This window comes from Talpa europaea (assembly GCF_964194135.1).
Source record: "Talpa europaea genome assembly, chromosome: 11".
NCBI classification, from domain to species: domain Eukaryota; kingdom Metazoa; phylum Chordata; class Mammalia; order Eulipotyphla; family Talpidae; genus Talpa; species Talpa europaea.
The window spans coordinates 76,934,674-76,948,818 of record NC_140078.1 but is presented as its reverse complement, the minus strand read 5'-3'; the positions used below and the strand labels follow the sequence as shown (position 1 = coordinate 76,948,818).

At 43.4% G+C, this 14,145-nt stretch overlaps 1 protein-coding gene across 3 annotated transcripts; it reads left to right on the top strand.

Moving 5' to 3' along the window:
* Window positions 1-398: 398 nt before the first annotated feature.
* MOBP (myelin associated oligodendrocyte basic protein) lies at window positions 399-6,778 on the top strand (the record flags this gene model as incomplete). Of its 3 annotated transcripts, XM_084247090.1 has the most annotated exons (3): window positions 399-604; window positions 863-1,150; window positions 6,739-6,778. In XM_084247090.1, the coding sequence occupies 3 exons, from the start codon at window positions 399-401 to the stop codon at window positions 6,776-6,778; spliced, it is 534 nt and encodes a 177-aa protein (XP_084103216.1). The 3 variants fall into 3 exon arrangements, with proteins under 3 accessions (XP_084103216.1, XP_084103218.1, XP_084103217.1); XM_084247092.1 differs by lacking the exon at window positions 863-1,150; XM_084247091.1 differs by lacking the exon at window positions 6,739-6,778 and having other exon boundaries at window positions 869-1,270.
* Window positions 6,779-14,145: the final 7,367 nt, after the last annotated feature.

Below are 14,145 nucleotides of genomic sequence, written 5' to 3'. Positions count from 1 at the left end.
CTGTGTAGTATTTCATCATATGAATAGTGTTCATGGTTTTAACAACAAACTATTATTTGCTTTTCAGAGAAAAACTCTTTCCTGAATCTGGAATCTTATTTTGCCAAATAATATTTGGTTTTGTAATATTTTCATATCTTAAATGGATCCTAAAACAAGGAAAAAGGGTCCATCTTCCGTAAACATGATTTAATGACACACACAAAAATGAATAAATCCTTAATTTAATTCCTTCCCATATATTTGAGTAGGAAATTGATCTTGATTCAGGCTATGGGTGTTAATGTTAATTTAGACTATGGGAGTAACAGGAAATGGCCTTCTGGAGTGGAAAGTTCCCTCACCTGACAGGCTGTTGTGTGTCTTTACCTTTCCCTGCATGGACGGATTCCAGTGAGATGAGTCAGAAAACGGTTAAGGAGGGTCCCAGACTCTCCAAGAACCAGAAGTTTTCTGAGCACTTCAGCATACACTGCTGCCCCCCCTTCACATTCCTCAACTCCAAACGCGAGATTGTGGATCGGAAATACAGCATCTGTAAGAGCGGCTGCTTCTACCAGAAGAAGGAAGAAGACTGGATCTGCTGTGCCTGCCAGAAGACCAGGTAAGTGGTTTGCTGGGTGGGGCATTGGCCTGTCATCTCTCAGCTCCGAGCCCCGTCTTCCTACTCTTCTCTGTGAAGCTTTCCCTCACCCTTACCAGTCAGCTGCCTGTTAGGTTCAGTCACTGCAAGATACTGGAGGGAGATTGGAAGGTGGGAGGGGGAGCAGGGCCTGCCTTCCTGTTTCCAGCTCCTGTCAGCATCCCTTAAGCACAGAGAAGAGCCATGGCTCCAGTCTCCAGCTTCTTTTGGCCCTCTCAGCACCAGCCGCCGTGCAACGTCCCCTCAGAGGCCCAAGCTCCAGCCAGCTGCACCCCCCGCGGTGGTCAGAGCACCAGCCAAGCCACGGTCCCCTCCACGGACCCCTCCGAGGTCTGAGCGTCAGCCACGGACCCCTCCGAGGTCTGAGCGTCAGCCACGTCCCCGCCCAGAGGCCCGACCACCGCCAGCCAAGCAGCGGCCCCCTCAGAAGGCCAAGCAACCGCAGCGCAGCAGCCCCCAAAGAGGGCCAGGCACCAGCCGTGGGGGGTCTCCCATCAAAGCTCCTAGGTTCTGGTAACACCATCTCTTCCCTTTTGTTCCCCCCAGCCCTAAGGTTAGTAGCTCCTTCCTGTGTTTACTAACATCTGGGTTATCTTGATGGACCTTACCAAACAAACCTTTGTAATCAATCCCCTGCATTAAATCCCCTTTGTTTGAAATAAGTAGTGTGGCTTCTGTTTTCCTCATAGACACAGTTGGTGCAAGGCTTCAGATGGCAGTATCCATTCCTTCCTTTAGCTAGTGGGCTGAAAGTGATTAATTTACCAATTCAGATTATCCACTACAGCTGCAAATTAGATAAATGAGACCCTTGATTCCTTTGCCTCAGAGGAAGAAGGAATAGAGACTCTTAAGAATATGTATGTGTATGTATGAAAGGAGAGGTTCAGTCATTTTGCCCATCATGCTCCTAATATTCTTCAGCTGATGTTAATCTCAGAATCAAGATCAGTCATGCTTATTCAGTCATTCAACAAACTTTACTGCATGCCTTTAGAGTTCCATAGACCATGCTAGGGGAATGGAAAGAGAATATTGGGGTGAACAAGCCCAGTTGCTCGTGATCCCCTGTGACCAACAAGAGAATGGATTGCAGGGTAGGTTACAAATATCCCAATATTGTCATAATCACTGCGTACATTGTGCTATGGAGCCCTGGAGCAGGGAGCTATTGTCTCTGCCTCAAGAATTTGGGGCAGGTTAGACTAGAATGTGTAGAGGGTAAATGGAGAGAAAAGGTGAGCTAGAGAGGCCCTACGTTCATTTCTTATCTTAGGCCAGTTTTTAATAGATTTTATTTTTTAGAGCAGTTTTAGGTTCACAGCAAACTCAAGTAAAGAGTGTAGAGATTGCTCATATTCTCTAGAAACACACACCCAAACACACATGACAGACCAACATTTAGTCCTTTTAATACTTGAAATGAATCTGTCTTCTGAGTTAATAACGGGTGTTAATTGTATTTGAGGTTCTCATAACCACTCTGATACCAGCACCTGCTTAGCATATACATTACTGTGTGCGCATGTCAGATGAGGCTCCCAGGTTTAATACACAGTAGAATCAACTGGGGAGCATGTTCAAGATACTGTCAGTGTAGCTAATTCCTTGTGTCACCAGTGAGCTCTGGGGATCTGCATTTTCAACAGGCAACACCTCCTCCACCAGAATAGTGGCACAGGTGGTGCACAGACCACATTTTGAGAAACACTGACATAAATGATCCATAAAGAAATAATTCACATTATCTGTGATGCGTAGCTGAGAAATGTAGAAGGTGCCACATTTATGGCTCCAAAAGTGAAAGCATTGAAGAGGGGAAGACCAGGGGAGGCTGATTCGTAAAGGAAGAAACAGACTGTCAGTCACTGAATCTATAGCAGGAATTTGTACACTAGGTTACCTAGTCACTAATTCAGGCCTTCCCAGGGGACCCGAGTAAAGGCACCCGGGGACAGGTAAGTTCTGATACATGGAGGTGGTTAGGAAATGTGCAGAACAGAGGAAAGAGATGTCTGAGAGGCCTGTTATCTATGCTGGTGACTTCAAGCCACATCTGCAGTGAGTTGCACGGTGGCTGTTTGGAGGGCTGGAGTACAAGCAGGGTATAGGGGGAGGTGGAAAATGGTGAAAGCAAATGTCACCTTAGCCGCAGATTTGTCTGGACCCAGCCTTGCTGGTTTTATTTCTCTAAACTCAAGAGCTAGCCTAGCACTGGAGAATTTTGACTCCCTCAGTGGCTCTGAGAGGAGGTAGTGCCCCAGGCTGTGCTTGCCTCTTAGTCATTGTCCTCTACCTGGAGCTAGGGACCTGGCATGAACACGTGGTTTCAACTGTGCTGATGACTTTCAAACTTTACTCCAACCCTGACATTAAACTCACATGGGGCCTGTTTGCAAGGAGGATCTACTTGCACGCAGCCAATGTGACTTGTCTCCACTTGACTCCCTCCCCATGGAGACTTGCTCGCCCTCTTGACTGCTGCCTCAGCAAATAGCACTACTATCCCATTTAATCACTCATGTTGGAAACCTCAGAACCATCCAAACTTCCAACCTTGCCTCCCATAGATCCTGTCAGGATTTTTAAGAAACTGTATCTCAGAGCACATGAAGAGCCAGTGGGAAGGGGTGCAGAGGTGAGAGTGAATGGAGATAGCGGATAGAAGAAGGGGCCTTCATAGTAAAAGCCGAACAACTGGCCTTTCTTCGATGGACGCCTGAGAGGCTGCTTGGTTTTGCAAAGCAGCGAGAGACCCAGTAGTGAACATTAAGATGAAGGGAAGTCAGATGCAGAGGGTGAGAGAGCTGGAGATTTGAGAAGGTTAAGATAGGTTTGGAATCCCGGAGACCAGTCTGCGAGGGGTGCTGAGGGCTGGCCGAGCTCTGTTCCATGGAGCTGCATGTAAACACGATTGTTCTTAGGCAGGCAACAAACTGCCATCTCTGAAATCACCAATGAATCATTCAATTCTCCATGGACTGCTTTTCCCCCAGCCTGCTTTGCCAAGTGTCTCCTCTGCAACTGTTCTTACACTTTGCAGGTACCTCCAGTTCCCCCACCTCTGCAGCTTTTCCGTCTCCATCCATCTAGGTCCTTCCTTTCTTCCAGTTCCAAATGAGAAGCCAGGCCCAACCATTTTTATCCCTTTCAATAAGCCCTATGTTCCCCTACTCTCTGAATATGTCTCATTGGGAAAACTTGAAATTTGGATGAATCCAGCCATCTGCTTTCACTGTTTATTTCCAGGCAGTTGAGCATCACTGGAGAAACACACGCAGCAGGGCAGCAGTAGTTGGTATAAGCAGGATTATACTCCTCAAATCACTGAGCACTCTTTTCTTTTGGGCAGTCAGTATTGAGGGATTTTCACTCGGATGAAGGACTACCCATGACCCTAAAAAGCGCCATGTATGTGTGTATAACATACCACATGCACACACATGCACATACCCACACATAGAATTGTTGATATGTAATTTGCATGCAGTAAAATTTAAACTTTTCATCAAATAGTCTTAGGTACATAGTAGTGTAACTACCACCACAATCAAGACAGAATATTTTCATTGCCCTCAAAATTTCCCTTATGTTTCTTTTTTGCAGTCAACCTCCAGGTCCCTAACAACCACTGATCTGTTTTCTGTTCCTGCCATTTTGTCTTATTGAGAATGCTGTGTAAACGGAGCATGTACCCTTTTAAGTCTGACTTTTTCCACTTAGTATAATACATTTGAGATTGAACCATGTTGTCGCATGAATCATTTTTACTGCTGAGCAGTATTCCACCGTATGGATATACCTATCACTGTTTTCCAATTGCCAATTGAAAGATATTTAGGTTGTTATCAGATTTTGGTGAATATAATAAAGTTTTTTATAAACATTTATGTGAGCATAAGTTTTCTTTTGGGTAAATAACTAGGACTGATATTGCTGGGACATATGGCATATGCTTGCACGTGTAAGAAACTACTAAATTGTTTTCCAAAGTGGTTGTACTATTTTACACTCCCAGAAGCAACAGGAGATGCTCTGCGTTTTTGTCAGCATTTGGTATTATCAGCTTTTAAAATGTTATCCATTCTAATAGGTGTATAGTAGTATCTTACACCAAAGATATTTATTGGGGAAGTGTGTGTTCAGTCTTCTGCCCATTTTTAAGAAATAGGTTGTTATTTTCTTATTATTGTGTTTTGAAGGCTTAAAAATATAGTATGAATAATTAGTATGTGTAGTCATTAGTATGAATTGATTGATTGATTCCTTTTTGGAGATACTTACAGATTCACATGCAGTTTTACAAAATAGTACAAAGTTTACTCCAGTTGCAATAGCTCACATAGCTATCTCTAGAACAGAAGCAGAATCTTATGTTTCAATGTGTCCTGTAACTAACTATACTTAGCTCATTTACTATTGTAGTTCTACGAAATTGTGTGATTTGTGAATTTCTTGGGATTCTCTATATAAATAAACCTATCTGTAAAAAAAAAAAAAACCGGAAACAAGTCCTTTATCAAATACATGCTTTGCAAATATTTCCCCCAGCCTATGGCCTGCATTCTCATTTTCTTAACAGTGTCTGTGAAGAATCAAAGTTACAGATGTTGACAAAGTCCAATTTATCATTTTATTTTCCTTTATAGGATTTTTGTGTTGTATGTAAGAAATTCTAGTTTTCCTCTAGACTTAAAATTTTAGCTGTACATTATATTATTTACACTATCTTCAATAATTTTTATAAATGGTGTGAGTTTCAATTTTCTTGCATTTGAATATTCAGTTGCTCCAGCATCATATCTTGAAATATTCTCCACCAAATTACTTTGGCAATTTTGTCAAAAATCGGTTGGTTATAATGTGTAAGTTTATTGCTGGATTTTCCATCCTGTTCTTTCATTTATGGATCTTTCCTTTCACCAATACAATACTTGATTATTGCAGCCTTATAGTAAGTGTTGAAATTATTGAAATCATTTAGTGTGAGCTTGTCACCATTGTTCTTCATTAAAAAATTGTTTTTGCCTATTTTATCTTCTCTACTTTTAAATAGAAATTTTAGCATCACTGTATCAATTTCTACACTATAACCTGGCTACACTTTGAATGGGATTGTGTTGAGTTTGTAGATCAGTTAGGAGAGGACTTTCACCATACTGAAACCATGAATACAACATTAAAAAAAAAGATGATCACATAAATTACAGTTAATAAAATGTAACCCCTTAATTGGAGAAAAAGCTTGCAAGCAATTGTTGCCTGGGGCCACATGATTATGATGTCTTTCCTGGGTGTTGTTCACTTCCTTTTGAACAGAGTCTGTCCCCCATCAACATGGGAACATGTCAATATGGTCACAGAGCATATGTTCTCTCTCTGTGTGTGCAAGTTTCCATTTTTATGTTGATGGGAATAAACTAGATTTTTTTTTTAAAGATTTATTTATTTATTTATTTATTTATTTATTTATTTATTTATTTATTTATTTATTTATACATACAAGCACTGGGTACAGTCGGAAGTGCGGGAGGGTGAGAGAATTCACCAGAGCCAGAGCGGGGAGCAGAGCAGGCAGAAGGACTGAAGTACACTGCTGAGGGGAGCAGTGGGCTGCAGGAGAGGTCTGCGCGTCATGTGGGACCCTCCTCCGGTGGCTGGGGAGCAGCCAGGGATTGAACCAGCACTGCAGAGGCTGCGGGCAGCTTCGCAACCCAGTGCTCAACCGCTGCGCCACCGGGGAGGCCCTAAAACTAGATTTTTTGAGGCGTGGGATGGCACTTCAATTTCCTTTCTGCTTTTTTTTTGTGTTTTAAAATTACCTCTAATGATTCAACATGAAAGAAATAATTACTATAAATAAAAATAGAGGGACTTATGAACAATATTTTTTCTAGACTCAGGTCAGGAAAAATATACTGTTTGGCCAGATACTACCAGAATTAAGAAATTAAAAATGAATTCTAAGGCTCAATTTTCCAGAAGAATAATAACCTGAAGAGGTGGTATACAGATTCATGATTATATTGCTGAGGGAAGAGAGAGACCATCACTTATCATTGTTGTGCATTTGTATGTTTCTCTTTGTGAACCAGATTGAAAAGGAGGATCAAGCCCACTCCAAAAAAGAAGTGACCGAAGACTTTCAAGTGAATGGACGGCCTCAGCTCCTGGACTCCGCTTCTTGACCCATGTGACCTTGGACAAATTATCTGGCTTCAAATATCATGCAGGGAGAGACACCCATGATTGCAGCAACTGCCGATGCCCACAGTCCCCTTGGCACAGGTGCTGCCGGGCAGCATGCCTGGAGGTGAGAGGGGGCTTGTGTGTTGTGTTCCACTGGCAGGTCCTAGTAGAGCCCTCTGGGCTCCAGAGCTCAGTACTCAGCTCTTTGATCTCACCTGCAGTTCCTTCACCCTCAGGATGTACGTGGGCCTGGGGGTCTTTGGACCAGGATAACTCAGGTGCCAGCCCCTGTGCTGTCCTCCAAAACTCTGTTCCTTCTGTACTCGCCATTCTGTTGCTGAGTGTGACTTTTGCTCTTTGACCTTCTTCTTTGTAATTAATCCTCCACCTGAGTTTCTCTCTTCCCCTGTGCCACTGGGTTTCTGTTTGACCCCCATCACCAGTCCCCTGTACTAGTCCACGATCAGAGGCACAGTGGGTTCCAGGAAGATCCAAGTCTTTTCTCAGTAAGAGACTAGGCTCCCAAATGATTCGGAGAGGCAAGGAAATTCCCAGGGAGGGAAGAGGTGTAAATCCAAACTTCAGATGTAGCCAGCGTGCTCTTCCAGAAGCTGGGAGCAAAGACACGAGGAAGTAGCTCCTTCCCACTTCCCAGATCCCTGTGTCCATCTCACACAGGAGTTTGTGAGTTTCCTCCTGGTTCGGGTCTGGGTGAGAGCAAACACCAAGCACGGCGCATCTGTGTGTGGGGAGGGGCTTGGCTCTGGGAGAGTATCTCTGGGCTCTCATTTTCTCTCCCAGGCACAAGTACTGGGGTGCCCTTCCAAGTCTGGTGTTGGTTCTGTGTCCAGAGACCACTGAAGCTGATCACAAGGGAACATACTCCCTCAGGGGCCTTGCCTTGACTTAGAGCTCCACTGTATGCCCAGCAGAGGCCTTGAAGGGATCACTGCTGGGCATTTTCCCCATGCAGCTGTGTGGGAAGATGGAAGCAGAGGAGCTGGACAGGATCTGTCTTGCTTCAGGCTCTAGCTAGATCCATTCTAGAAACCATCCCAGCTTGTTTCAAGTCCAGGTTTGGCTGATTTGTTTACTGGCTCCTAAAGATGGGATTGGAAGGTGAAAGATACAGGTAATAGATCCTTTCTCCATGCTCGTCATCCCTCCGACACATTTCTATTTAAGAGGCCAGTAGAAGGGAGGAGGTACACCCCAGCCATGAGGACACGAGACTCACTGTTCCTCCGGGCTGGGTCCTGCCCACGGTGACTCAGAAGCCATTTCCATACCCAGCAACACCATGTTCTTGCTTGCTTTCTGGTCTCTCCTTTTGTACATGCAAATGCTACATTGTCATATTACTCAGAGTTTGCTGTTTGTTCTGCTTATGATTCTCTGGCCCAAGACCTTTGCACAGTTGCTTTCAGCTTAAATATCATCTCAGAGACGCTTCCCTGGGAAATTAAGTGTGGTTTCCATAGTTACTCCCTATCCCATCACTATAGTTTCATTTGTCTCCATAGCACTTATTACCCTCTTGAATTATCTTGTTCATATATTTACTTGTTTACTACTGGGCTCTCTTGGGTAACCACCATGATTGACAACACTTATTTACTGTTGCAGCCTTAATGCTCCACACTAGCCAGAACTCAATAAATGCTTGTTGACTGCCTGGATGTTTGTTTGTTTTTTAATAGGAATAAATTTTCAAAAGTTAAGGTACTTTTGAAATGTCAAAGTTATATATTGTATTTAGCAAAAACTGTAGGTGACTTGCATGGCTCTCTCCCTGGAGGCAATGCGGGTGAGGAACAGGAATTTGTGAATGTGGCTGCAACTCTCTCAACTAAGCTTGGCCATGAGGGGGGCACAAGGGAGGACAATGACTGGAGGACCCCAGGAACTCAAGAGGCACTTGAAAAGCATGTTGTGGGGAAGGAGGCAGCAGCGCAGGTATATAAGCAAGGAGGTTGGAGCCAAGAACTGAGGAGGTGGCAGGGGTATGGACGGGGGGATAGAATCTGAGACGCAGGCTACCAGAAGCAGAACAGGGGTCCATGTTCATTGGAAAATGGGGAAGGGGGAAAGGAGAATGGAGTTTCCGGTGGATTTTCAGAGGTCGTTCCTGTCTGTGGCTTTAGTTTTCTCCATGAAGTAGAAGATTGGGGGTCAGAGGTATGAGCATGGTGGAGAGGATTATAAAGAAATCACTTCATCCCAGGTCTTACTTAGAGGCTAGAAGCCTGTTGGACCCAGTGGTGTTATCTGGAGTGACTCAGCAACAACTTCCTAGAACCTCAAAGTGGTATTTTGTAGAAATAATGTCATTAGGGTGCAGAAAGAAAGTACCTTTTTATTCAAGAGAGTCTAAATTTCTAAGGGTTCATCCAGCCAGGAGATGCAAAGTCTCCAGGAAAAAGGATGTCTGGATCCATGTTTGAGAAGGTAGCTCATGGCAGTGGAAGAACTGTCTGTGGTCAGTTAATGAGAGATACTCCTTATAAAAGTAGGAGCTTTTCAGCATCATTATAAGCCAAATCAGCCTCAGTGCAGAAACTAAAAGCATTTTGGGCCACTTTTGTTAATGAATAAAGGGTCCAAATCAGAGGCAAATATATTATCAGTCACTGAAAATAGTCCCTCAGGCAGGTGGTGGTCCATGCATGGGCAGGCGGTGGTCCATGCACAGCCGGCTGTTTACTTCCAGGCAAACCTGTTTGATTAACGATGGTATCAAGCTAACCCTATTGTGTTCACCATCAAAGAGAGTCAGGGAATCTGTCATTCAGAGGGTGTGGGGGTGACTGGACATTCTGGCAGTTTTTCAGCAATTAAATCATGTTTGCATGCAGATCCGAGTAAAATTATCCCTGATCTCTCCTCTGTCCCTTTACCCAGGTAGGAAGCCAACTCACAACTCATTACATTCTAGGCATGCCTTGTTTATAGCAAGAAAGTGAGACATATCACAGGCGGGAGGAGAGAGCCCTGGTGCACCCCGGGAGAGCCAGTCCAGCACCCAGGCGCTCTTACTGACAGGAGTTATTCAGTAGGTCTTTGTGTTATTTCTGAGATCTCTAAAGTATGCCAGTCTTTGGGTTTGCTCTCTGCAGTTTTGACTCAGGAAGGCAGCTTCTTTCTTTTCTGTACAAGACTTTTTGATGGATTAAAAAGAAAAAAATCCACATTCAGGTTTTTTTTTTTTGCAAGGTGATCCAACAGATTTTTTACATAAACTATTTTCACTGTAATTTACCCTCCATTTCTTGAATTCTCTGTGAACAGCCTCTCCTGCAGCTGACAGTTTCTGTCCTTTGTCTTCTGCCTTGTAAGCTTTCTGAGTCAGTCCTCGTTTTCTGCTGAGGGAGATGGTTAAGATCTCTACTGCCAGCTGCAAGATTTTGCATTTATTTTCAACTAGAGCTTTGGTTGCAAGTAGTAAAAAAGGAATCATTTCCCCAAATTTTTTCATCCAGCTGATGCCTTGCTGACACCTCATTATTTCCGGAATGTGAATGGTGTCTGTTTTCTTCAACTCTTGTTAATGTGGGGAGTCATCTGACTTCCCTCACTTTCCATCTTCCGACTGTGGTCATCTGCCAACAACTCTTTATTTTAAAAATGATCCTGTCCACTTTCTTCTCTGTGATTTTTTTCTCTTGATGCAAAGATCAAGCAGTTCCAAATGAGGCATATTTATTCAGAACTTCAACACCACTATTTTTTTTTTTTAAGCTGTTCGTTCTTTCTGAGACTTAGCGCGTTGCCTGAGTTGCTCGCCGTGTCCTTAGGTGGGGATGGGAGAGGAAGGGGCAGCTGAGGACAGACCCTGGGCTCCCGGGTGTCCCTCTGCAAGCACCACCCCTTCCTCTCCTTCCAGCCCCTGCCTGCCTTCTTTCTCTTTTCTTCTCTCATCTGTTTTTCTATATCCGAAAGTCAAAAAAATCTCAGTTTTTCGATTTCTAGCAGCACTACTACTGTCTTTTAGTTTTTATTTTTATTTTTTCTTTTTTAAAGATTTATTTATGCATACAAGAGCTGGGGTGTAGGCCAGCAGGGTAGGGGGTGGGTGAGAGGATTCACCAGAGACAGAGTGGGGAACAGAACAGGCAGACTGACTGAAACACACTGCTGAGGGGAGCAGCGGGTGAGTCAGGAGAGGTCTGCTGCACCATGTGGGTTGCTCCCTGGCTGGGAATCGAACTCCTGCCACGGTAGCTCTCTGTAGCTTCATAGGCTGCATCTTAACCCCTTGTGCCACCAGGAAGACCTCTTGATTTGTATTTTTATTGCTCTGGGCTTCACACCATCTTCCCTTCCTTCTCTAGCTTTGTAACACTGTTGAGATTCAGCCCAGACCAGCACTACTTTGACTCATGCGGGTCCCATGGATGGGTGATCAAGAATGGACCCTGGAGGGATGTTGACCCCCAGCCGGGAGCATTCTGGCTCCAGGTCTCTCAAATCCCAGTTTTCTTTACTCCCCTCATGGTCTGGTGCCAAGGTGCTACTGTGCCTCACAGGGATGCTCTCCTGTGTTAGGATGACCATGTCATTGCTGGATCTACCCCTGTAGTTTGCTTTCATCTAATTCTAATTTGCTACTACTTGTATTATCTCAAGTCCTTAGCCAAGTGCTTGAATCCAGCTTCTCATGTGAGCCTTTATTTTTCTTCTGGTATAAGTTTCCCTTCATTGAGCTCTTGGGGTCCAATAAGGGAATCTTAGGAGTTCAAAAAAAGATCTGGGAGCATTTAGCACCGTGTGTGTGTGTGTGTGTGTGTGTGTGTGTGTGTGTGTGTGTGTGTGAGAGAGAGAGAGAGAGAGAGAGAGGGAGAGAAAGAGAGAGAGAGAGATTGATTCTCTTTTGTTTTTTGCTTCTTTCCTTCTGCTACTCCAGAAGAGAAGAGAGAAAGGTGTCCTCCATTCTCTCAAAATCATATGCAGATAGCAGAGGTAGAGGTATGGGGCTCCTGGTATGGTTGAATGTTGTGCTGTTCCTTACCTAAGTAGAGGTTTGGTTGGCATGTCATTCCTGTTCCCCTTCTCTTCTAGCTTATGAAATAAAATTTTGAAAATGAACAAGCTTTAGTGCACATATATCACCCTACAAAGCTCTATCAAGCTACTTCTTAAGGCAGCTCTGTTTTCTGAACCTGTTAGACTCCCACTGGGATATAACTGATTTAGAACAATGATATATAGTGATATTCTCACACAGTCTGGAATGCTGTGATTTAAATGAACTATGCTGTTTTTAGTTTGAATAAAAAGAACATAAGATATACACCACAAGGACATTCAGATCCATATGGCTCCTGTGCCTGTGTGCATCAGGGGGAGGGGCAGTGTGGATACAAATGGAGTCGCTCTATTTCCTGAACTACAAAGTTGTTGACAGCTGGTGCCTATCAAAGCCCATCCTGGGTGGACCACGCTTTCATCCATATTGTATAATTGATGACCAAGCAATTACAATTTTAGAGAAACTTTGCGTCCAATGATTGCTTTTTCTGTAACCTCTCATCTGTCATGGTGGTTGTGCTAAACCTTTCCAGTCTAGACACCTAACCTGCCCTGACCCCTACCATTCCCACACCTTTGTTCACTGAACAAATGAACCCTGACTCGAGCCTCTTAAATTCTCGCTCTGTCTCTATTTCTGGAAAGCTTCCTGTCAGGACCTTACAAGCTAGTGGACAAGACAAAGAGGCTGCATCTCCGATGCGTGAAGCCTGCAGGCTGACAGCCTTCAGAGCTCTTTCTGTCTTTCTTTGCTTATATGATCACTCCTTGGACCAATCATGTGACCAGAGGGCTTGCAGTTGTAGGGTTTGCTTAGCTTTAGACCCAGGCCCACCCCTTTGGTCAGGGAGCAGTAGCTATTTCTGAAGAAGGTAGGGGAGGTCAACCCAGGATGCACAGATATAACCCCTTGGAAAATAAAATACAACTCCAGCTTCGGGTTTCTTTTCCCAGCAGCATTGTGAAGATACCACCCCATTGTCTTCTGACCTCTGTAATTGCCAAGGAGAAATCTGCCTTCTGTCTCTGTGTCCTTCCATTGTAAGTAAATTATATTTTCTTTTGGCAGCTTTTAAGATTTTTCTGTTTGTTTTGGTGTTCTAAGTTTCACTATAGTGCCACTAAGTATGATTTATTTTTATTTATTTTGCCCAGGACTCGAGTTTCTTCAATTTGAAGACATATATCTTTCCTCAGGGATATTGTACAACCAGCAAAATTATTATTATGGCAAAATTAAAAGTTATCAGGCAAGAATATAGGGAAAACTCTCATAAGCCTCTGATGAGAATTTATAAACTATATAACACCTCTGGGGATACTAGCAAAGCATATTGTATAATCGATGACCAAGCAATTATAATTTTAGGCACCCATCCTAGAGAAACTTTGCATTCATAGAAAAAGGAGATTCACATAAATCTGTTCAGCGAAACATTGTTTCCCATCAAAAAATAGAAAGAAAAAGACATTAGTCATAATGTCTACCAATAGAAAAGTGAATCAATAATGGAATATTCATAAATAAAATTCTAAATAACAATTAGAACAAGTGAATCAGATATACCTACAGCAGGTAGATAAATTTGGAAAACAAAATGAGGAATATAAAAAGTGAATAGTAGATGATAAATGCAATATGATACCCTCAGCATAAAATTTAACAACTCACCATACTGTAATTGCCCGATAAGCAGAAACCATCAGCTCTCACACTCTCTCTGTAATACAATATAGTTTTAAAAATGACTATAAAATAAAAGGCTGTCCAAAAACTATCTATCGTTTTAGAAATCAAAAAGATGTGAAATGATTCCTGGCTTGAAGAAACAACAGAAATTAAATGCTCTGTAGAAATGGTTAGCAATATTAGCCAGAGTGAAGTGGGAGACCAGTGATCAGCCAGGGATCCCTCCAAAGTTACAAATCTTAGAAAACAAAACAACCGCTCAGTCAGTTTTGGTGGTTTCTGACATGGGGAAAAGGTGGATGAGTCAGTGTACCCCCCCTCCCTCCCAACCTCCCTTTAGTGATAGGTAGGAAAACACAGAAGATAACAGAATGTTGTAGAATGTGGAGGATGTAAGATGGACAGTATTAACTTGGTAGAGGCAACCTAGAGTAAAGGAGAGAGGGTGTCTGGAGCAGACGTGTGCTGGGAGCTGGGGTGGCCAAGCACAGGCAGGTGCCTGAGCAGCACCAAAGACACAACCCTGTGTCCCTGAACTGGCCGAGTTTAAGAGGCAAGTGAGAATATGGGGTAATGCCCGAGGATGTCCTGCTCA